The sequence below is a fragment of the Struthio camelus genome, chromosome Z, assembly GCF_040807025.1.
Source record: "Struthio camelus isolate bStrCam1 chromosome Z, bStrCam1.hap1, whole genome shotgun sequence".
In the NCBI taxonomy this organism is placed as follows: Eukaryota; Metazoa; Chordata; class Aves; order Struthioniformes; family Struthionidae; genus Struthio; species Struthio camelus.
In genome coordinates this window covers 11493108-11516971 of record NC_090982.1, presented here as the reverse complement: position 1 = coordinate 11516971, position 23864 = coordinate 11493108, and the positions used below count along the sequence as shown (strand labels likewise).

The 23864-nt window shown below is 43.2% G+C and overlaps 1 protein-coding gene across 5 annotated transcripts in view; it reads left to right on the top strand.

Annotated features, from left to right (window-relative positions):
* PIGG (phosphatidylinositol glycan anchor biosynthesis class G (EMM blood group)) overlaps positions 1-23255 on the top strand; it is a 107352-nt gene extending 84097 nt beyond the window's left edge. For all 5 annotated transcript variants that reach the window (XR_011137671.1, XM_068926954.1, XM_068926958.1 and 2 more), the window contains one exon: positions 20968-23255. Coding sequence is in view for 4 of the 5 variants with exons in the window: in XM_068926954.1 (XP_068783055.1) it covers positions 20968-21193 (226 nt within the window). In the remaining variant the exon portion in view is untranslated. The remainder of the gene's footprint in view (positions 1-20967) is intronic.
* Positions 23256-23864: the final 609 nt, after the last annotated feature.

The following is a 23864-nucleotide window of genomic DNA, read 5'->3' as shown; positions in this document are numbered from 1 at the left end:
CGTGCTTTCCCTCTCTCTTGCACTCTTTCCCTCTCACAGGCGTTTTCTCAGTCTAGTATGTGTTTTCCCTTCCTTGCATGCACTTTGCTTTTCTCATGCTCTTCCTCTCACCCTCTTCTCTCTTTCTCATTTGTTTTTCCTCTTGCTTGCTTGTGCTTTCTCTCTCTTGCATGCTTCTCTCTCACAGGCACTCTTTCCATCGTTGTTGCAGTGAGTTTCCCTCTCTTGTTCACATTCCCTCATGGTGTCTTGTTGCTTCTCTCCTGGTGTTTCTCTCTTTCCTGATCTCTGTTTTCCTTTCTCTGTTGTCCTTTCCCTCTCTTATACTCCTTCCCACTTGCTGTCTTGCGCTTTCCCTCTTCCTCTGATGCCTTTGATAACTCTCCTGCTGGCGTGTTTTTCTTGTGTGTCTCTGTTTTTCTCCCTATATTTTGTTCTTTCTCTCTCCCTGTCACACACTTTTCTCTCCCTCGTGTTTCCTTCTCTTTCCTGTGTGGGCTTTTTGTCTGTCACCTGTGCTCTTTCTCTCACCCTCTCTCTTCCCATCTTGTGTACTCTTTGCATCTGTCTTGAGCACTTTTCCTCTCTCTCATATGCTTTCCCTCTCCCTCTCCTGTGGTTTTCCTCCTCCTCGCTCCTGCTTTCCTTTGTGTGCTTCTGCTGCTGCCTCTCCCTTAAACTGTTCCCCTCTTGCGTGCTCCTTCCTTTTATCTTGGGCTTTTTCTTCTCTTGTACGCTTTCCCTGTCTCACACGCTTAGTTGCTGCCTCTCGTGCATGCTTCTCCTCTCTCTCTCATGTGTGTTTTCCTTTTTTTTTTATGTCATGTGTTTTCTCCTTCTCCGTGTGTGGCTGTGCCTTTTTCAGTCTGTTAGGCGTGCTTTCCAGCTCATTCCCTGGTTCATTCCTTCTTGCTGTGTTTCTTGCTCCTTTTCTCTTTCTTGAATGTCTTGAGCGCTCCTACTGTCATGCACACATTTTTCCTCCCTCTCTGTCTTCTGTCTCTCTCTCTCATACCTATTTTCTCTTGTGCACTTTTTCAGCTGCTTCTTTCTCTCGCACATGTGCTTTCCCTTTCTTATGCTTGCTTTCTCTTTCTTGTGGTCCTTCCCTCCCTCCCACATGCTTTCTGTCACGAAGGCCTTTTCCCTGTCTTGCGCATGTGCTTTCCCTCTCTCATGCTCACTTTCTCACGCTCTTGATTTTGCCCTCTTCTCCTCTCTGTCTTTGATGTGCTTTCCCTCGTACTTGCTCATACTTTCTGTCTCGGCTGCCTCTCTCTCTCATGCACTCTTTCCCTCTCTGTTGCATGTGGACTTTCCCTCTGTCGTTTGCTTTCCTCTCCTGTGTGCTCTTTCCTTCTCTCTTTCTTGGGCTTTCTCTCTTGCTTCCTTTTGTGCAGTCTCCCCCTCACATGTGTTTTTCTCATGCTTGCTCTTCCTTTCTATCACAGGCTTTCCTTCTGTCTCATGCTTTCTGTGTGTGCCAGGCTGTTTCTCTCTTGCTCTTTCCCTCTCGCTCTGTGGTTCATTCCCTCACAGTCTCTCACCTCTTCCCTCTTGGTCTTTCTGTCTTCCCTGATCTCCTTTGGCTTCCCCTCTTTTTCTTGTATGCACTTTCTCTCTTCCCCTGCCCTCTGTCTGGTGTGCCCTTTCTTTTCTCTCTTTCCCTCTCTCTAACACTCTTTCCCAGTTGCACTCCTTCTTGTGCTTTCCCTTTCTGTCTGATGCTTTCCATCATTCTCCTGCTGATTTGTTTTCTCACTGTTTCTCCGTGTTTCTTTCCCTCTCTTTTGTTCTTTTCCTTTCTCTGTGTCACACTCTTTCCTCTTTCTTGCATTTTCCACTCTCAGTCTTGCATGTGGGCTTTTTAACTCGTCTCTGCTGTTTTCTGCTCTCCCTCTCACTCGTCCCATTTCTTGCACAGTCTTTCCATCTCTCATGCACTTTTTTCCCCCTCTCACGTGTATTCACTCTCTCTCACATGACTTTCCTCTCCCTCTCCCTTGAACCTTCCCCCTCTTGCATGCTCCTTCCATATCATACTGTCTCTCTTGGTCTTTCCGTCTCTCCTGATCTTTTGGGCTTCCCATCTTTGTCCTGCATGCACTTTCTCTCTTGCCGGGTCTGCCTCTCTCGCAGTGCCCTTTCTGCCTCTTTAATACTCCTTCCCACTTGCTGTCTCAAACTTTCTCTCTCCCTCTTCTCCTTTCCATCACTCTCCTGCTGACTTGTTTTCCCTCTGTTTCTCTCTTTCTCCCTTTGTTCTTGCCCTCTCAGTGTCACACGCTTTCGCTTTCTCTCCCAGTTCTCTCTCTTGCATGTGCACCTTTTTTCTGTTGTCTGTGCTCTTCCCTCTCTCCCTCTCGCGCTTCCCTCTCTTGTGTACTCTTGCGTCTCTCTCATGCCCCTTTTGTCTCTTGCATGCTTTCCCTCTCTCGCATACAGTTTTCCTCTTCTTTCCTTGTACTCTGTTATACACTTCTCCCTCTCCCCCTCCGTTTCTTTCCTGTCCCCCTCTCGCATATCCTTCCTTCTGTCTAGGCTTTCTCTATCTTGTGCCTTCTCTTGCATGGTTTCTCTCTCTCACGCTCTGTCTCTGCACCTTGTGCATGCCTCTCCTATCTTTCTCATGTTTGTTTTCCTTATCTCTGTCTTGCATTTTCCATCTCTGGTGTGGTGGGGCTTCTTCCAGTCTCACTCTAGTGTGCTCTGCATCTCATTCTCTCGCTCATTGCCTCTCGCTCTCTTGCTCCTTCACTCCTTCTTGAATCTCTCCCGCCCTCCCTTTCTTGTGCACGTACTTTCACACTGTCATTCTCACATGTTTTCTCTCACATACTTTCCCTCTCTTAAATGCTCTTCCTTTCTCTCATATGCATGCTTTCTCCTTCTTGTGCCTGCTTTCCTTTTGTCATGCTCTTTCTCTCTGTCATGCACTAGCCCTCTCTTGTGTGTGCTTTCACCCTCTCCCAGGCATTTTCCCTGTCTTGCATGTGCTTTCCCTCTCTCACATGCACTTTTCCATTTTCATGCTCTTTCTCTCACGGTCAGCTCCTCTTTCTCTCATATGCTGTATCTCTTGCTTGTGCTTTCTCTCTCTTGCACATGTATCTCTCGTGTGCTCTTTCCCTCTCTCCTTCTTGGGATTTCTCTCTGTTGTTCTTCCATTTGTGCACGTTTGCTCTCTTTGCATGCATTTTCTTTCTCTCTCACGTGCACTCTTCCTCTCTGTCTGATGCTTGCTTTTCTTCTCTGTCACATGCTTTCCTTCTCTCTCTCATGCTTTCCCTGTGTGTCACGCTGTTTCTCCCTTGCTCTTGCTCTTTCCCTCTCACTCTCCTGCTCATTTCCCTCACGGTCTGTAGGTTCTGTCTTGATCTTTCCGTCTTCCCTGATCTCTCTCTCTCTCTTGCATGTGTTTTCTGTCTTGCCCTCCCCCTCTCACAACCCTCCTTTTGTCTCTCTCATGCTGTTTCCCACTCAATGTCTCTCGCTTTCCCTCTCCTCCTTTCCATCATTTTCCTACTGACTTGTTTTCCCTCTGTTTCTTCACATCTTTTTCTCTTTCTCTTTTGTCCTTTCCATCTGTCACACACTTTTTCTCTCTCTTTTCCTCTCTCTCTCTCATGGGAGTTTTTTGTCTGTCAGCTCTGCTCTTTCCCTCTCTCCCTCTTGCTCCTCCCCTCCCTTGCATACTCTTTCCATCTCTCTTGTGCACTTTTTGTCTCTCTTGCATGCTTTCCCCCTCTCTCCCATGCAGCTTTCCTTTTCTTCACTTGTGCGTTTCTCCTCAAACTGTCCCTCTCTTGCATGCTCTTTCCTACAGTCTCAGGCTTTTTCTCTCTCATGCGAAGGCATGCTTTCCTGTCTGCACATCCTTTGTGTCTGTATCTCTGCACACTTCTATCTGTCTCATGTAGTTTCCTCCTCTGTATCACACAATTTCCCTCTCTCTGTGGCAGGGCTTTCTCTGTCTCTCTTGCACACTTTCGTTCCTGCTCTCTTTCTTTGCTGTTGCTTCTTTTTTCTTGAATCTCTCAAGCCCTCCCTCTCTCTGTAGCACATGCACTTTCCCTCTCTCTCACACCTCTTTTCTCTTGCACACTGTCTCTCTCAAATGCTTTCCTTTTCTCCCTCATGCTCGCTTTCCCTTTCTCATCCTCTTTCTCTGTCATGGTCTTTGCTTCCCTCCTGTGTGCTTTCTCCCTCTCTCGCACTGACTCCCTCTCCCAGGCATTTTTCATGTCTAGCATATGCTTTCCCTCTTTTGCATGCGCTTTCCATTTCTCATGCTCTCTCTTGCCATCTTTTTCTTTATCATGTGCTTTCTGTCTTGCATGCTTCTCTCTCGCACACGTGCTTTCCCTCTCTGTTGCGTGTGAGCTTACCCCCTCTCATTTGCTTTCCCTCTCTTGCTCACTCTTTCCTTCTCTCAAGCTTTTTTGTTGTTTCTTTTGTGCACCTTCCCTCTCTTGCATGTGTTTTCCCTCTCTCACACACTTTTCCTCTTTGTCTCATGCTTGCTCTTCCTCTCTGTCATGTGCTTTCCTCCTGTCTCATGCTTTCCCTGTGTGTCACACTGTTTCCCTGCTGCTTTCTTGCTCTTTCCCTCCCAATCTCTTGCTCTTTCTGTCTTTCCTGGTCCCTCGAGCCTCCCTTCTGTTTCTTGCATATGCTTTCTTTCTTGCCCTTTCCCTCTCTGTTTTTTTGCCCCTTCCTTCTCTCTTGCATGCCCTCTCCCCCTCTTTCAGAACCCTCTTTTCCTCTCTCTCACACTGTTTAGCACTCAGTTTTTCTCACTTTCCCTCTCCCTCTTCTCCTTTCCATCACTCTCCTACTGGCTTTTTTTCCCTGTTTCTGTATGCTTGCCCCCTCTGTTTTGTTCTTTCCCTCCCTGCCACACACTTTCCTTGTCTTTCTCTCATTTCTCTCTCCCGCTCTCACATGTGGGCTTTTTGTCTGTGTTGTATGTGCTCCTTTCCTCTCCCTCACTCTTTCCTTCTCTCCCCCTCATTTCTTCCATCTTGTGCACACTCTTTCTATCTCTCTTGTGTACTTTCTGTCGCTCTTGCGTTCTTTCCCTCTCTCTCATGCAATTTTCCTCTTACTTGCTCATTCTTTCTCATGCCCTCTTCTTTCTAGTCCTCTCTCTTCCTCTTTCCCTCCCTCTTGTGAACCTCCCTCTTGCACGCTCACTCTTTCTATCTTGGGCTTTCTTTCCCTTGTGCTTTCTTGGAGGCTTTGTGTGCATCTCCTGCATGCTTCTCCTTTTTTGGTAACGTGCCTTTTCCTTCTCTGTGACTTGCAGTTTCCTTCTCTCCACGGTGGGGGCTTTTCTTATCTCTCTCCCACTTTCTGTCTCTCTCATGCACTTCCCCTGTTCTCATGCTTTCTCTCTGTGGTTCTCTTGGTCTTTCTCTCTTATTCTCTTGCTCATTCCCCCTCTCTTTCTTCTTTCTAGTTCTTTCTCTCTTTCTTGAATCTCTTGAGCCCTCCTTTTCCCTCGCATGTGTTTTCCCTCTCTTGAGTGCTTTCACATGCATTTTTGCTGTCTTGCACACTTTTCCTCTCCCTCCCATTGTTTCCTTTTCTCTGTTTCATGCTCTCTTCCACTGCCTATATCTTGCTCACTTGATCTTTTTGATATCTTGACTTTCCCCTTCTGTGTCTCATGCATCCTTTCCTTCTTTTTTTTCTTGTGTGCTCTTTCCCTCTGCTGTGCGCATTCGTTCTCTTCCATGCTTCTCCTGTCTCTCTCTCATGCTTTCTGTCTTGTGCATGCTCTCTCTCTTGATCTTTCTCTCACACATACTCTCTTTCATGTGTTTTCCCTCTCACACACTTTTCCTCCCTGTCAGGCATGCTGTTCCCCTTTTGAGACTGTGCTTTTCCCTCCCTGTTGCCAGGGCTTTCCCCCTCTGATGCACTCTTTCTATCTCACATGCTCTTTCCCACTCTTTCATTTGCTCTCCCTGCCTCATGTACTCTTTCCATTTCTTCCTCTCTTGTGCGCTGTTTTTCGTTGCTCTCCCTCATTTCCTCTCACTCTCTAGCCCTCACTTTTTCTCTCTTCCTTGTTCTCTTGAGCTTGCACTCTCATGCATTCTTTCTTGCAAGCTCTCTTGCATACCCTTCCCCTATCTGTTGCATATGCTCTTTCCCTCACTCTTACGCTCTTTCCCTCTGTCACGTGCTTTTCCTCTTGTGTTCCTCTCACGTTGATTCCCTTTGCATGTGGTTACCTGCTCTTGTGCTGTTTTTCTCTCACTCTTCTCAGTCTTTTCCTCTCACTGTCTCTTTCTCACACTATAACTTTCTCTGTCTCTTGCATGCTTTCCCTCTCTCTCTTTTTTAGACTTTTCCTCTGTCTCATGCCCATACTGTCCTACGATCATGCTTTCTCTTTCCCTCTTGCATATGCTGTCTCTCTTACGCATGTTTTTTTGCTCTTGCATGCACTTCCCTCTCTATTGCATGTGCTTTCCCTCCCTTGGACTTTCTCTCAGGCTTTACCTTTCTGTCTCATACGTGTTTTCCCTCTCTTATAAGTGTGGCAAGTGTGCTTCCCCCCTCCTTGTGCTTTTCTTCTTCTGTGTGCTTTCCCTCTGTCCTGCACATGCTCGCGCTCGCTCTCTCTCTCTCTCTCTCTCTCTCTCTCTCTCTCTCTCTCTCTCTCTCTCTCTCTCTCTCTCTCGTGCTTTTTACTTTTTTGCAAGTTTCTGTTGCATGTTTTTCTCTCTCTTATTCTTTCCTCTTTCACATGCTTCCCGTCTTGTGTACTTTCTCTTTTGTGCATGCTTTCTCTCCCCTCTAGCACATATTTTCTCGCACACGCTTTCTCTCTTGCTGTTGCATGCTTTCCCTCTTGCTCTCATGCACTTCCCCTCTCTCGCACGTTTCTCTCTCTTGCAGTTTCCCTCTCTCAGGTAATTTGTCTCTCACTCTTTCCCTCTCACTCTTTCCCTCTAGCGCTCTCCCCTTTCTCTCGTGCTCTTTTCTTCTTTCCTGATTACTTGAGCTTTCCCTCTTTCTCTCACACATGCTTGTTCTTTTGGGTGCTTTTCCGTACTTTCTCTCTCATGCACTTTGCTTCTCTCTCACAAGCTTTCCCTCTCTCTCTCTCCCTCTTTTCCTTTCTCTTTATTGCTCTTTCCCTCTTTACTGCATTCTAGAGTTTTACCTCTCTTGCATGTGTGCTTTCACACTCTTGCATCAACTTTCCCTCTCTCAGAGGCTTTCCCTCTGCTTTGTCATTTTTCTCTTGTTCTTTCCCTCTCAAACGTTTCCCCTGGCCTCTCTTTACCTTTGCTTGCTGTCTTTCCTCTCACTTACTGTCCTTCCTTCTGTTGGTATTTCCTTATAGCTCTTTCCCTGTACTTCCCTTTCCCTCTTGCTTTCTGTCTTTTCACTCTATTTCCGTCTTGCTTTCTTCCTTCTCACTTTGTTTCCTGCTGTCTCTGTCCTGTTGCACACTCTTTCCCTCTCAATAACTTTTCATCTGCCTCTGTTTCCCTCTCACGCTTTCTGTCTTGCTTACTCTCTTTCCCTTTTTCTCACATTTTTTTTCTTTCTGGTTTATTTCCTTTTCCTCTCGCTCTCTTTCCCTCTTAATCTTCCTCTTTCCATCTGTCTCTGTTTCCCACTTTCTGTCTTTCCCTCTTGTTCTTGGTCTCTTTCCTGCTCCTGCTTTCCCCTGGCTCTCTATCTCCCTTACCGCCTTTTCCTCTCACTCTGTTTCCTTCTGTCTCTCCTTCCCTCTGCCTGTCTGTTGCTTGCCTTCTTCCTGTAGTTCTCTCTCCTTCTCTCTCCATCCCTTTCCCTCTAACTGTCTGTTCCTCTGCCTCTCCTTGTTTCTATCTCTTTCACTCTTGTACAGGTTTCCTCTTTCTAGCTTTCTTTCCCTTTTCCTTGCTCTCTTTCCCTTTCACTTGCTCTGTTTCCCTATGCCTCTCCTACCATCACATTCGCTCCCTGTCTTGCTGCCTCTCTTTGCTTCTGCCTCTCTGTCTGCTGCAAGCTCTCTCTTTCCCTCTGCCTTTCTTTCCCTCTCACTCACTCTGTTACGCTCTTGCTCTATTTTGCTCAGCCTCTTTTCCCTTCTTGCTTACCCTCTTTCCCTGTGCCTCTCTTTCCTTCTCAAATGTTCTCTTTTCCTCATAGTTTAATAGGGCAAGAAGGAGGTCCTGGGGAACTTACAGGCTGGTCAGCCTCACCTCAGTCCCTGGTGATGGAGCAGCTAATCCTAGATACCGTTTGCAGGCACAGGGAGGACAAGAAGGTGATTGGGAGCAGTCAGCATGGATTCATGAAGAGGAAATCATGCTTAACCAATCTGACAGCCTTCTATAATGGAATGACTGGCTGGTAGATGAGGGGAGAGCAGTGGACGTTGTCTACCTGGACTTCGGCAAGGCTTTTGACACTGTCTCCCCTAACATCCTCCTAGATAAGCTCAGGAAGTGCGGGCTGGATGAGCAAACAGTGAAGTGGACTGAAAGCTAGCTGAACAGCAGAGCTCAGAGGGTTGTGATTAATGGTACAAAGTCTAGTTGGAGGCCTGTAACTAATGGTGTCCCCCAGGGGTCAATACTGTGTCCAGTATTGTTTAACTTATTCATCAGTGACCTGGATGGAGGGACAGAGTGCCTCCTCAGCACTCTGGGAGGAGTGGCTGACACACCAGAGGGCTGCGCTCCCATTCAGAAGGACCTCGACCGGCTGCAGAGGTGGGCAGAGGGGAACCTCATGAAGTTCAGTAAAGGGAAGTGCAAGGTCCTGCGCCTAGGCAGGAATAACCTCATGTACAGACTGGGCCAAACGACTGGAAAGCAGCTCTAGCGGAGAAGGATCTGAGAGTCCTGGTGGACAACAAGTTGACCATGAGCCAGCAATGCAGTCTTGTGTCAGAGAAGGCCAACGGCATCGTGGCCTGCGTCAGGAAGAGCATTACCAGCAGCAGGAGGAAGGTGTTCCGTCTCCCTGCTCAGCATGGTGAGGCTACAGCTGGAGTGCTGTGTCCAGTTCTGGGCTTTCCAAGACAAGAGAGATGTGGACACACTGGAGCGAGTCCAGAAAAGGGCTAGGAAAATGATGAAGGGATTGGAGCATCTCTTACGTGAGGAAAGGCTGAGAGAGCTGGGACTCTTCAGCCTGGAGAAGAGAAGACTGAGAGGGCATCTGATCAATACGTAAAAGTATCTGAAGGGAGGGTATCAAGAGGATGGGGCCAGACTCTTCTCCATGGTGCCTAGTGATGGGACGAGAGGCAACAGGCACAAACCGAAACACAGGAATCTGAACCTGAGGAAAAACTTCTCTACTGTGGAGGTGACAGAGCACTGGAACAAGTTACCCAGAGAGGTTGTGGAGTTTCCTTCCTCGTAGATATTCAGAAGCCATCTGGACACAATCCTGGGCAATATGCTCCAGGGGACCCTGCTTGAGCAGGGAGGCTGGACTACATGATCTCCAGAGGTCCCTTCCAGGCTCATCCCTTATATCATTCTGTGATTTTTTTCCCCCTCTACCTCTCTTTCCCTCTTGCTTGCTCTGAGTCTGTCTTGCTCTCCTTTTGCCATGTAACTTTCTTCCCCTCTCTCTCACTCTCTTTAGTCCTGCTAGCTTTCTTTCCCTCTTGCTCACTCCCTTTTCCTGTTAACTTGCTGTCTTTCCTCCTTCCACTCTTTCCTTCTTGCTTGCTGTGTTTCTCTTTGCTTGTCTTTTCCCCTCTTCCTCTAGCTCTCTTCCGTCTCATTTGCTTTACTTCTTGCTCTCTTTCTTCTTGCTCAGTCTCTTTGCCTCTTACTCACTCCTTGCCTCTCACTCCCTCTTCCTGCTTCTCTTGCTCACACTCATGCTTTTCTTCTCACTAGCTCCCGCTCTCTCTTACTTGCTCCCTGTAGCTCACTTTCTTGCTCAAAGAAAGCAAGTTTCCTTCTCCCTCTCTTTGCCTCTTGCTTTGTTTCCCTCTTTGTCCATCTTGCTTGCTTGATTTCCCTGTTTTTCCCTCTCACTTGCTCTTTGTCTCTCATTGTTTTTTCCTCTGCCTCGTTTCCTTTTGCTCGCTATCTTTACTTCTCACTCTTTCCCTCATTCTTGCTCTCTTTCCCTATCACTTTCTGTCTGTCTGCCTTCCTCTCTTTCCCTCTCACTTTCTTTTTTCCCTCTGTCTCATTTTCCCTCTGCCTTGCTCTCTTTGCCCCTCTCTTTGCCTCTCATTCTCCCTTTCAGTCTCAGTCTCACTCTTTCCTGCTCCTCGTGCTCTTTCCCTCTCTTGCACTCTTTCTTTTCTTTGGGCTCGCTTTTCTTCCCGTGTACTTTCTCCCCCTCTGTTTCTTCTCTTATGCTCACTCTTTCACTCTTGCATTCTTTCTTCCCTTGTGCTTTCTCTCGCTGATGTCTTTTACCTGTGCCATCTTTCTTTCTTGCATGCCCGCTCTCTCCTTCCCACGCACTCTTTTCTTCCTTCATGCTCTCTTTCCTTCCATGACACTTGAGCTCTCTCTTTCCCTTTTGCTCTCTCGCTCCCCTCATCACTCTCAAGATACCCTTGGACCGCTCTCCTCCTCCCCCTACTCTCTCTCTCAGTGCCCTTCCACATCTCTCTTGCTCCCCCAATTTCTCTCCCCACTTATCTCTCTCCCCTTCCCCCCTCCCCTTTTTCTCTATTCTCTCATCTCTCTTCCTCTTCCCGTTTCTTTCTTTCTGCCTCTCCCTCCCAGTCTTTTCTCTCCATGCCTCTCTCCTTTTCCCTCTCTCTCCTTCTCACTTTCTCTTGCTCCCTTTCCTTGCATTTCTCTCCTTCTCTCCCTTTTTTGTCCTGCTTGTTCCTTCTCTCTCACTTACGCTCCCTTTCTTTTGCTTCTGCTTCCTTTCTCTTACTCTTTTTCACTCTCTCACTTTCTGTCTCTTGCTCTTTTTCCCTCCCTTTTTCTCGCTTGTTCCCTCCCCTTTTCTCTCTGTCCCTCTCATTTCTTTCTCTCCCCATTTCTCTTTGCCTCTGTCTGACAGGTGATGTTCAGTATTCTGGTTTTCCTCAGAGCTATCCTTTCAGATTCTTCACGGCAGAACGAGCGTAAACCACAAAGCAACATCTGCAATCTTCTGGAAGCTATCCCTTGTCCGTCTGCTGTGAACTTAACATTTTCTGTGTCAGAACCCAAGGCCGGCATTACAGTGTCCCCCACGACGGCATGGAAAATCCCTTGATAATTTTTCTGCATTCTTTTCAGCTAGAATCCAGTGAGGAAAAGGATTTGCGACTAGAGTGCCAGAGCATCTTCTCCAAAAAACAAAGTGATTTTCCATTTATTTCTTGCCTAGGTGAACTCATGTCTGTTTGTTGTTCCTTTTGTGCCCTGTGGTGCATTGGAGTTGGGCTTGAACATTGTCTTGTCCTTTGTAAGACCCCAGCGCATGGGTTTACAGACCCTGCTGTATTCCTGCTGTAATTCTTACATGAGAAAGTGAGGCTCTGCAGGCTTTATGCTCACGATGAGTATAGTCGCTCTTAATTATTTAACTTCATGCAAATCAGTCATAACTCCAAAACTCCTGTAAACTTACCAGAGTAATGTATGATGCTTGGGCTGAACAAGTCCTTGCATAGTCCCAGAGGTATTTCTCGTAGCTTCATAAGGAATAATGAGTCTGTGAAGAGCAATCCACTGCACAACGCACCAAAGATAAAAGTGTGAAGAAAATTGGAAGTGATGTTCTGAAGTGCTACGCGCAGTGTACACAGTATACTCAAGGAAGTCTCTCTCCTTTTTCTTCAATACTGTTGATATTCCTTCAATTTAATTCTGAAACAGAAATCATCAGATTGAAGCATAGCAGCTCCTTTGTTCCTTCCCTACAATTTGTAAGGGAGTTCTCAGTGGTGTATATTACTGCTGACGTTGGAACAGGGCCATTCAGAAGGGCTCTTCTGGAAATAGAGAACCATACTTACAGATTTTTGCTTACACACCTTTTTTTTATAGACCTATTTCTAGATGTCACACTGAACTGTCTGCTGCTAATAGCCTTGTCTTGCTGTGTCCCTGAATCCTTAAGTATGTTGCTGGGAATTGCTGATATTTTTAAGTGCATGGCAAGAATTCAGACCACAGCCTATCGTCATGATCAGGTAGCGATCTAAAATTATTTCTGTGTCAGATGATTATTATTAAGTATTGTAGAATGTGAAATTGTCCTCATGGAAAACACTGTCAAGTGTTCTGGTCATATTCATCTGGTCTGCTGAGGTTTTTTCGGAAAATATAATGTATTTACGCTGTATATAATGCAGCAGAAGGACTTGAGCTCTTATTTCCTTTTCATACTAAATTTTGCTGGGACATGTGCATGACAGGTGAATGTACTTGGCACCGTTTCCTTCTGGTCCAGTGTCTTTGCAGCTGATGTGATTTTGCTTATCCAGTGCATGGGTTATGAACAGCGAAAATTCTCCAAGACGTGACAGTACTTTTTGAGACTTTAGAACTTGAGCTCAGAAGATGTTTTTTGAAAAAATGGCCTTTACAAGGCTTAATCTCTTCAAGCATGATTTGACAGAGGATTTTGAGACTTCTTCAAATGACTAAAGTTAATTTTAAATGGTAGTAAGTGGGGCAACTGTAACTCTATTTTCACCTTTTTGTTCACACAAGCTATGACGAAGACACATTGGACTTTGTGCATAGCTGTTACTGTCAGTCTAGCAGGACTCAAGAACTTACAAGTAGACAATGCTTGGCATCTTACAGACTTTTCCTCATTCTTCTGGATACTATTTTCCCATAATAGTATCTCAAGGAGTTACTGGGCCACTAATGGTGCTGAAGTTATTTGTCTTCCTAACAGAACAAGTTTGAAGATTTTTTCCGTAGCGATTCTCAGGTGTGTAGAATAAATGAAACAATGTTCTTAAAAAAGGCAAAAAGCAGAATAGCAGAGAACGTTTTACAAATATTCCTTAAGTAGTTCTTGTTCAGACTTGAAGTCCAAGTTCTAAGAGTTTTCAACACTTATGTAGAGATATTAGAATTAACTCTGGCAAACCCAATATAAAACCAAACTTTAGCTGTAATCACTGGAGGACAAGGGAGTGTACTGCTAATGTGTGGGTAGGCATAAAGTGAAATATATTGGAAATTCTTAAGCTTTTGTCTCCAGTGTACTGGCTTCTTTTTCAGAAGTCTCTAAGGAGTTAGTCAGCTATCCTCTAAGCAGTACAGGAAACCGTATGGTAACTGGAAACAGTTTGATTCAGGACTTAGAAAGTCCTTGTGCTTGATGTTGCCTGTCTGGCTAGCTGCATGCGGCTTGATACTCAGCACACTGCTTAATTTCTGTTTTGGAGGCTTTCAGAAATGTCCAATGAATAGCATGCAGTAGGCCTGGGAGTGTACTTGAAACAGGGTAGCTTTAGAGTCTGGAAACGGAGAAACACAGCAATAGGTTAAGTTGGCTGATTGCGGCTCCTGCTGGTGAGTTGCTTCTGAGAAAATGGTAACACCCTCAGTGGTCCACCGTGTTCCATGTGGTTGAAGGTTTTTTCTGTTGTTGTGGTGGATGATGGTTAGAGATTCAGGCTGAGTTTCTTTTTACTAAAAACACAAATTCCAGAGTACAGTGACAACCTTTAAAGGTGTGCTGGTGTGCCTGTCTGCCTAGCACTGCTTGAGCTCAGCTTTCCCATACAATGTTTTGCTGTGGCTGAACTGGCTGAAGTGATAACGTTCTTCTGGTTTGATCTGTAGCTTCTGGGTAGCAGGAAACATGCAAGCTATCAAAGGGATGAGAAGTTGTGGCCTGCATTTGAACAGCATTATTTGATCTCTGACTTGCAAGTGTTTTTCTTTTTCACCATTAGATTTCTGTCCTTTTCTAGGCTGTGCCCAGCACAGCTGACGTTTTGAGTCTGTAGCTGTGGATAGGGCTGTATGTGGAGTAGTGTCCCTCTGCTCTTATCCAGGATTTTTCAGTCTCATTTTCTCACACCATTTCTTGACGTGCACTAGTTCTTCTCAAACATGTTCCTTGTATTGGGTGGCAAGAGTAATTTGAGGAGAGAGCTGTTACTTTAGCTAAGTCACAAGAGTGAAAGTAGTTACTGTAATGGAAAAACATAGAGAGAAGTGACTGTGCCCTCCGTGCAGGGGAGTGAACATTACTTAAATAGTTAGTGTCTCCCCACTGTACAAGTGCCTTGTGACACTGTTTATTTGTCCTGCTGCACTGGCGTATTCTAAACTGGTCAGTGTGAATTTTATTAAACAACCCTGTAAATCTATTTTGAGTCTTGTCAAAGCCTGCCTGTTCAGAACAATCTTTGGATGTAATTTGTTTTACACCTTTAGCTAAGATGAAGAAGAGCTATTTGTTTTCAAAGAAGATGAGAAGGCCTGTAGTTGCATCTTAACAGAAAATGAAGCTAAAAGTTTCCTTGGTATTGCCTGCATGTATAATGCTGATGTAAAATGCTTCAGGCTTTCTTCTGCTGGAAGTCTTTAGAAACACTAAGTGGATTTTGGAAGGAGACTTGCAGAAAATTGACTGATGCTGGGCTGCGAAATAATTATGATTTATCTTTTGCTTATTAGGAATTTTAGTGATTTGGTTATACCCTGTTGCTTTGGACATCTGGACCACTATCAACAGGGTAGACTGGTTTAACTTTGGTTTTCTTGGAGCTGCACAGAATAACACTTGTTAAGGGTTAATGTGAAAGCAGCCTTATGGGAAGGCTTGAGGCAGTGAAAACTCTTTAAATATATAATTTTGCATATTGAAGACTAAGAAATAACAGGCTTGTACAGTCACGGCATGCTTATCAGAACTGCCTTTCCCAAAAGTAGTGTGTGAAGAAAAACATAACAAGCAAGGCACTCAAGATTTCGTGCAAATGCTGTATTTGAACAAAGGATGGGACTCATCCATAGCCATTGTAGCCTAAATGGAGTAAGCCGGTTCTGTGAGCCGAAGGTACCCGCTGAAAAGGAGTGTCAAATGTTAGTGCACAAGTCTGAAATCTCATTTTTCCAGTAAGGATCTTGTAATCAAGATAGGGTTTCTAAGCCCTGATTATTAGAATGATTTGCTGCTCCTTGTTGCTTTAGTAAAATAATCACAGAATCACAGAATCGTTTAGGTTGGAAGGGACCTCTGGAGATCATCTAGTCCAACCCCCCTGCTCAAGCAGGGTCACCTAGAGCATATTGCCCAGGATTGTGTCCAGACGGGTTTTGAATATCTCCAGGGAAGGAGACTCCACCACCTCTCTGGGCAACCTGTTCCAACGCTCTGTCACCCTCACAGTGAAGAAGTTTTTTCTCAGGTTTAGGTGGAACGTCCTGTGGTTCAGTTTCTGCCCGTTGCCTCTTGTCCTGTCGCTGGGCACCACGGAGAAGAGGCTGGCCCCATCCTCTTGACACTCCCCCTTCAGATACACGCTTCTGTGCCTGCATTCTAAGATGTTTTGATGTTTGCTTATCACTTCAGTATATGAAGGACAAGTTAAAGAAGCTTCAGCCTGTGTTCAGGCTCCTTGGTGCTGAAGGAACCAACTTTGTCTAGAGTGCGATTTAACTATCTCTTGGCCTGCAGACCTGAAATAGACACAGATATTTGAGCTTGTGCAGTGCTTTGCCTTTACTGTAAGGGAAGGTGATGACTGGTACACTGGATCTGAAAAGCAGAGAGTTTCTAGTCCTTTGAAAGTTAATTGGCAGAGGGCCAGTGTTAGGGAAATCAGCTTGTGCAGGGGAAGAATTTGGTCTAGTGGGCATCTTTCCAGGTAGGTTGCTAAGAGTTTATAGCCTTGACTAAAGGTACAATTGGTACATTGCTCCAGCAGTTAAGTGATGACAGTAACCGTTCAGAATTCCTGCTCAGACTTGCCAGATGACAGCATAACTGAGTTGCTACTTGCAGTCTAACATAAATCTTATCAGGTATCACTTCAGGGAGCCCTCCGGAACAGCAGTTTGTTTTCCAGGGCCAAGCTTGCATGCAGAAAGGCAAAAGGAATCTGAAACCTCATTGATATGTGCCCCATGTCTTAGACTAATTCAGGGGACAGCTTTGTTCTGAGCAGGCTGGCTGATGGTGGAGGTCAGTGAGAAAGATCTCCTGTTCTGGGTGCCTGAGACTTCATTCCCTGACAGGAACTTCCCAGAGCAACTGATTATGTGAGCATAAATGGCAAACCATTGAGGTGACCCTAATTTTTCCACCTCTTGGTGCTGGAATTAAGAGAATTGAAGTTTCAGGGCTTATTATCCTTTCAGTGCTAAGACTTTATGAGAACATGCTTTACTCCAGGACAGAGTACAGGCCACTTTAACTTTCTAACTCAGAAATTTGGCTTTTCTTGGATAATTTTAGCTTCTCCACCTGTCTTACTGACAAAAGGAATGTGGAAGAAAATGAGTGGTGGTCCCCAAGTTCCTTCTTTTACATGGTTGCAGAATAGACTGCATATCCCCTTTTAGCTTACTGATGACCCTTTCTGACAACTGTCTATTTGCGAGGATGTGGTGTCGAAAGTTGTGGCCCTACAGGACTAATGCAGAAATAATTGAAAAAGACTGCTCTGACTGATGGTCTGTACCAGGATTGATCATGTAAATTTCCAAAGGACTCTTGGCTCCTTTGAATCTGCTAAAAATACCAAGTCTTTTTTCATCACAGTGCGGGATTGCATGCTACCATCTGAAATAGCTCCGTAAGAATTACAGTAGGAGAGGGTAAGGCTTGTAGGAAAGACATAAGCAAATTCATTCTTGCTTGCTGAACTCACTGATTTTGGCTTAGATTTGAGGAATTTCTTGGAGATAACAGATACTCAAAGATGTCACAGACATTGGAAGTTTGTTTGTTGCTGACAGCAACCTTTTATTAATATTATACATTGTGGATTAACAAAGTGCCAACTATTTTTTCAGAGAGCACTAAATAGGGAGATCTTAAAAAACTGAAACTACAGAAAGACTAGGAAGGAATTTACCACTAATATACTAAAAATTGTCTGCAAATATGCAAATTCATTATCCCTAAGAAGAGGTAATCTAGATGGTGAAATTCAACTAGAACAGAGGAACTCAAAGAACAGAAATGCCAGAGTGATTAACTTTAATAGAAAGGTTTCAGCAGAGTTTGTAGCAAAACCCTCCAGACAATGCCCCTGTCCTCCCCTCTCTCCAGTTCCAGAAAAATGACAACCCTGGGGTATTCCTCACTCATATGTATGCATTTTTCTAAAATGTCTATTTGATTTTGTGATCAAAGGTTAGAACAATGTCAAGTAGTGAATTCTTTAAATTCCTTGTGGAAGCGTCTCTAGGGCTGTCTGTTGAGTTTTTTGGCTTGATTTTAAAATAAGAACTCATGCTACCATCTGTCAAATATTCCGTATAAATGGGAGACGTACTTTCACAAGAAAAGAGTGATTTTCCTTTCATGTTTTTTGTGAGTATAATTTTTTTCATTTTACAAACATTGCTTTGTGGTGTGTAACGCATTTTAAAAGCGTGTTAGAAGCAAGCATTGAGAGGTGCGAAATTGTCGACAAACCTCGGGCAGTTAAGATTTAGAGGATCCAAAGAAGCAGAAAACCCATTTATAGTACAATTTCGTGGCCATCCTTTGCTATATATTAAATATTCGATTGAAAGGGAAATTTTTCTTGAAAGCCTTGTGCTCTAGAAGGCTATGTGCTCTAGACTGTGCTTTAGACTCTGTGCTCTGGACAGCTTTCAGGAATGTGAATCTGTATCTTCCTTGCTTCAGAAGTCTCTGGAGCCACTGATTTTTCTGGATCTAGCAGTTTTCAACATTGATGTCAGCTGACGTCTGAATTTGCCCTGCCACCTTTAACGCGTTTTGATTCCCCAGGAGAGTCCACGGAAGTTAGCTTGCTAAATGATCTCACCGTTAAGAGGCTGGCTCTTTTTTTTTTCATTCCTGCATTATGCTGAGGCCTGAATAAAGGACTGCCTCTGTTACAACATGGAAATAGTGTGTACAGTTTACCTCCCTCTATTTCTGCTCTTCTTCAAATAGAAAGAAGGACTTAATTGCTGCAGGGACAGTTCAGTATGGAGTAGTTACAGGATGATGCTTTATACAGTCCTTCCTTTGTTTTCACTGAAGTAGCATTGAGAGGTTGCCACATTAGTCATCGCTGGCTCCGAAGCAGCAGGATGGGCGTGTGGCCTGCAACAGCCAGCTCTCTGCGCTCTCCCGGTAGGTTTTTCAGAGTCACTCAGGAATCAGCTGTGAACCAAGCGGGTCCTCTTTGTCATGTTAGCTGCAGCAGCCTGATCCCAGGCTACTGTGTTTCTCGCGGCCTCCTAATCCTCTTCCCTGTGGCCACCGTATGTGCACAGAACGAGAGGAGTGTACAAAGTCATTTTTGCTAGACGTGCAGTGTGCCTTGCAGAAGCAAGACGAAAGGTGCTGTGCTGGAAGGACTAAGACATGGCCTTAGCATCAGGATAAGAGTAGTTCCGATTGCTTGGGCTCAGTCATTCCAGCACTGTTTTTGCAACAACAGGGGAGTGAATACCAGCTCTGAAATATACCGAATATCCTGCTTTTGCACCCCACTAACAGTTTGCTTTGGATACGGTGTGTTTCTGTTGCCTTCTCTAAATTGTGCTGCTGCATTATACCATGAAGCTGCCAAGATTTCTCTCAGCAGGTAGGTGACTGTGTTTTGCTGAGAGACCAAGTGAGTGCTGAGATCTTTTGGGAGTAAAGGTATTGTACAAGAAGAAAATAGGTGTTTATTATTATTGCATCAGAATACAGAAAGAATTGTACCATTTGCTTACTGGCTTGGGAATTGTTTGCTAGTAATCAAAATGCAAAAATACAGAATTTTGGCCTTAATACTAAAATTACAGTTTTCAGTGTGCTCTAGTTCTAATATAAAGGGTGGGTCTACCTTATTATGTCTACCTAATCTTTGAGCAAAAGAAGTAAACACACAGATTCTATTCTAAATAATCTTCCAACCATTTTCTTCATAATTAAAGAAACAGCCTTTTAAAAAAATCTTAAAATTACTAATTTGCAGTTAGAAGAGCTTTCACTCCATAGGGTACCACATGTATTCTTAGGTGAGCAGGAATTGGGAAAAGAGATAGGAATTTAAAATTAAATGTAAAAAGCAGAGTTCTGGGAAGAGTTGGATGTGTAACTTCATGCGCTCTTTCATTTCTTTCCTTTAAGTACCTCTTGAAAATCCTGTTATACTTAGTAAATGTGATAGATATCCAGTCACTGATAGCCTTCATCTAGCTGATCCTTCAAGTGCATTTGTATTGTAAGAAAAACCGTAAAATCGAGTATTTGCCTCTCGCTCAGCAGCCATTTCCTTTGTTTTTTCAGTTGTATCATTTATTACAAATTGTATTTTTATGCATATCAGCTTGAATATAGCTAAGACTGAGTGAACTGCAATATGCTTAATCCTTGTCAACAGAATTACTTATTAAACACAAAGCTGGTTGTTTGCACAAGCTCACTGAATGCTATGATAGTTCAGCAGAAGAGAGGAGGAACCGAGTTCACTCACAAGTCACAGTTTTCTTGGCTAAGCAGTTAGGGAAGTAGTTTTCTGTGAACTGCATGTATTTGTTTTGCAGTCATTCACACCTGCTATTCTCAGTTCATTTTTCAGCTCTGCTTTCATGACCTGTTCTTCCTTCCACTGAAGACCTTGGGAATTTTGATCTTGACTTCACTGGAATACAGGACTTGGTCATCATTACTTGGATTTCAGGAATAACAAGTGTAATGGTTCATGTAAAATACTGCATTCTGTAGCTTGCTTAGTCATAGGTGACTAATTTACATCTCAGAGAGGTGCAGGTCATCTTAAATTTTGTATTATTTGGACCAAGATCAAAATTAAAAATGGGGAGGAACAGAACAGATGCTCATGTCAGAATTTTGGTGTAACTCGTTTCCACTTTCTGCTGATGTGCTCTTTGGGATTCTTTTGGATATTGATGAAGGAAAGTATTTTGATGGAGAGAGGAAAATGTTCTCCGCATTATAGCAGTGAGATAGCTTTGTTCTACCCGTTCAGACAAAAGACAAGGAATCTGAGTTGACTGTGACGTAGTTGCTGCAGATACAGTGTGGGGAGAGGGTACGTGTGCCAACCTGGCATCATTGCTAAGGAATTTGCACCTCTGCAGAGGAGGGAAAACAAGAAAGTGCAGAAAATGCTTTCATTTCCATTCTCGTTTGACACCCGTTGCCCACTAGAATACCCAGATGTGACAGATTTGCACGAAGTGGGTTACAGATGAGGAAGACATTTCTTGCAATACAGTGGGCCCACCTAAGTTAACTCTGTACTTCTGTGACAGGAATGAAATGGATTGCTCTTACGGTGTTTTCTAGGGGGTGATTGCGTTAAGCGTGCTTTGCAAAGTTTTCTAATAGTGCAATTTTTATGTTGCTTTAACCAATATCATTGCTTGTGGTCAGCAGTGTTTAGCAAGTTTTGCGCCCTTCACGAGGAGAGCAGGCCCCACTTGGTTATCCTTTATACAGACTAGGAAGCTTTGTGAAGGGACAGTGAAGTCTCCTCTGCCTGTGACCATCCAGATGCAGTGGAAGGGCACTGTAAGGCCAACAACAGATGAAGCTGTCTTGAAATGGCTTAATGGAGGCTTTAGCAATTAGAATGAAACATATTGAAACACAGAGCTTTTCAAGTTTGAGGTGAGCTACTCAGTGCCTTTATTGCAGTGACAATTGCTATGCAAATATGTGATCCACTTGCACTTCAGGATATATGGAGGTGATAAGGGAAAGCATCCTTGGATCAGTAGTTATTTTTTTAAAGTAAGGTAGAGGTCTGTGAAAATTCTTTATGTTGTGAAATAATGCTTAAAAAATTGAGGAACTAGAATATCTTTCCTGTATTTGCCTGAGAGTGAACTCCTCTGTTTTCATCACTAGGAATTCAGCAGCGATGGGTCACGGCTGTTTCTGCTACGCTCTAGTACGTTCTATTCCAGTTGCCATCTACATCATTTTGGTAACAAGTCTGCGTTACCACCTGTTCATATGGAGCGTCTTCTCGCCAAAACTACTTTATGAGGGAATGCATATGTTCATCACAGCCGCTATCTGCTTGTTCTTCACAGCCATGGATCAGAACCAGTCTCACAAAGTGCAAGACTGAAAATAAATGTACTGTACACAGTTCTGCATCGTGATGTTCCCTGTGTGACTGGAATGGAAAAAGCAAAATAACCGTTTTAAACTGTCATGTAAAGTCTGAAGAGTGACCTTGTTTATTTGAGCCAGTATCACATTGGGTGTGAGGGGTTTGTCCTGTGTCAAACTAAGTTCACTTCAAACTTTTGAATTGGAATAAACTGGTTTTCATGAATAACTTTTGTTCCATAGCAGACATTGTAGCATTCATTGAATAACTGAGTCACAATATTACATGATAGTGAATTTTACAGTATAGCAAATGAAAAGTTGTATCTATAATGTGTTACATAGATGTCAAATACTGATTTTTTTTATGAATAAAGATTTCTTTGGATTGAGATGAGCATTCTTGAGCTTTCAAGAAAAATATTGTTCTTGGAAAAGAGATCAACACTCTTGCTTCTCACGTTCAGACATTCTTGAATACTGGCTTTTTCATATCCACTTTTACTGTTTGACTTTTCTTTACTTGCCAGATAAAAGACTAAAAGTTCATTAAATTCATTAGTGCAATCCCTCCAAAGCAGTTCAGAATGGAAGGAATGGCTTTTGTAGTATCCTCATGTAAAGCTTAATCATTAGATTAAGTTGTATTTGTTTTCTAAATCTGTTTCTTTTTTTTTTTTTGTAGCATAGAAACAAGAAGAAGAACATAAGAAACAGCCTGTTTTAATCAGCTTATTGTGCTAGTTTTTGTTTGATATATCTATATAATACAGCAACTTTCATGTTTGTGGGAAGAAGACGCTAGTCAAAGCAGTAAGGATGGACAAAAATAAGTCTAGTGGTAGTTGGATCATCGAAACTTGACAAAAGACCATACTGCTCATATTTTCAGTTTAATTAAAATATTTGCAATTATATAAATGCAATTGGAATGTTAAAATGTAGACCTTAAGAAAAACACATACCAGTACCTCATGGGTACTGAACAAAATCTTTCACGTAATAGAATAGTTTTCTTCCTTCTTCAACTACAAAATTCTAAAAACGGAAAGGATTTGTTGGTGATGTTCATAAGATCTTACATTCTTAAGCTTTCAATTTTTTGTTCATAGTGTGTGTATTGAACATATTATCAAATAATGGAATTACTGTACAAGCATCCCATGTAAGATGTTTTTCTGTTTGTTTAGTGTAGGCAGCATATTTATTTAAAGGCAGTATTTCCTCCGTAAGATGATTGCAGTCATTTACTGTGATGGATTTCTGTCTGCACTTCTGCACCTCAGGCACTGAATAAGAAACATTATGGGCTAACTATGTAATGAATCTTCTGTGGAGTCTGTTCAACACTAAAATATTATGTTTCTTTTTATTAATAAGTATAAATGTTAAATCAGATTGGTGGCTGCTGCACTCATCATTTGATCATGTTTTCCGCGCTAGGGTAAAAGGTTAAGAGCCTTGAGCAAAGAAACAGCTTAATGGGCTGCATTACCACCAGAATCAAATGCATGTTTACATCACCTTCCCCTTAGTCCCTCTTGGAAATGTGGCATAACCAATTCGTAACAGTGTCATTTTCTATGCTACTGTCAAGAAAATGTGTGTTGATGACTGTTTTGAGTATAAGTATTCTTCACATGGGTTTTCCAACTTTTATTTTTGTCCATGTTTGCAGCAGTTAAGATTTAATCCAAATGTACTAAAGGTATAGCGGAAGAGGGGCACATAGGGGATTTTACCTCTTGCTGTGAATCTGAAAATAAAAAGCTCTTGAGCCATATATAGCTAATAACACATTTATTAGGATCGCTGATAATCTTTTCATCTCATATTTCAGACAGAGCTAATCTCAGAAAACAGCCCTTTGGTTTTTATAAACAGCACCTGCATTAGTAGTAGGCTGTGTTAATCACTACTAATAAAATTTTTTTGAATTGTGTAACCACAGAATTTTCACTATTCTGGCCATGTAATGCTGTTCAGCTGGAGAAGAGACTACTGGATCTTGGATGTTGTTCACTCTGACCTCTTAAAAGTTTGAAAATTAAATATTTTTCTAATAAATTGTTTTTTTCACTGCAAAATACTGACTCTTTAAAATATTTTGTATTTGTGAACGTTACACACATGTACCATTTTTATCATTCTCAGTACTTTTCTAGTTACTTGTTGCCTGGCAACAGTATGGGGATTGTTGCCATCTTCTCTGTTTGCTTACTTGACTCGCTTCTCTGCTTCTGAGCAGTCCTCCCTCGCATTAATAGAATATAAGTGATTAGATTCAAAGAGAAACACACAGAGGTGTGCTCACACACAGAGGTGGAAAGGTTGGAAGTTACTTCAGGGGTACAGTATCTTAAAATAATGCAGGATTTCTTGGTGATGTTCACAAGATCTTTTATTCCTTAGTTTTGATTTGTGTGTGTGTATCTATTGGGCGTTTTGTCAGGTAGCGGACTCTAAACTTAGCTGGTGTGTATTAAAGTTGAATTTATTTAGATTACTTTAGTAAATCATCGTAGTGGTTCTATGTGACCTTAATGTAAGGTCTCACAAGGAGTCACCATGAATGTTGAACATTTTTCTTCCTTGTCTTTCAAGTGGAAGGAGAAGAAAGCTATAGACCCTCTGTGTTTGGGGATCCTAAAAGTCAGTAATAGTTGGCAAAAGTATTTTGCTTTCAG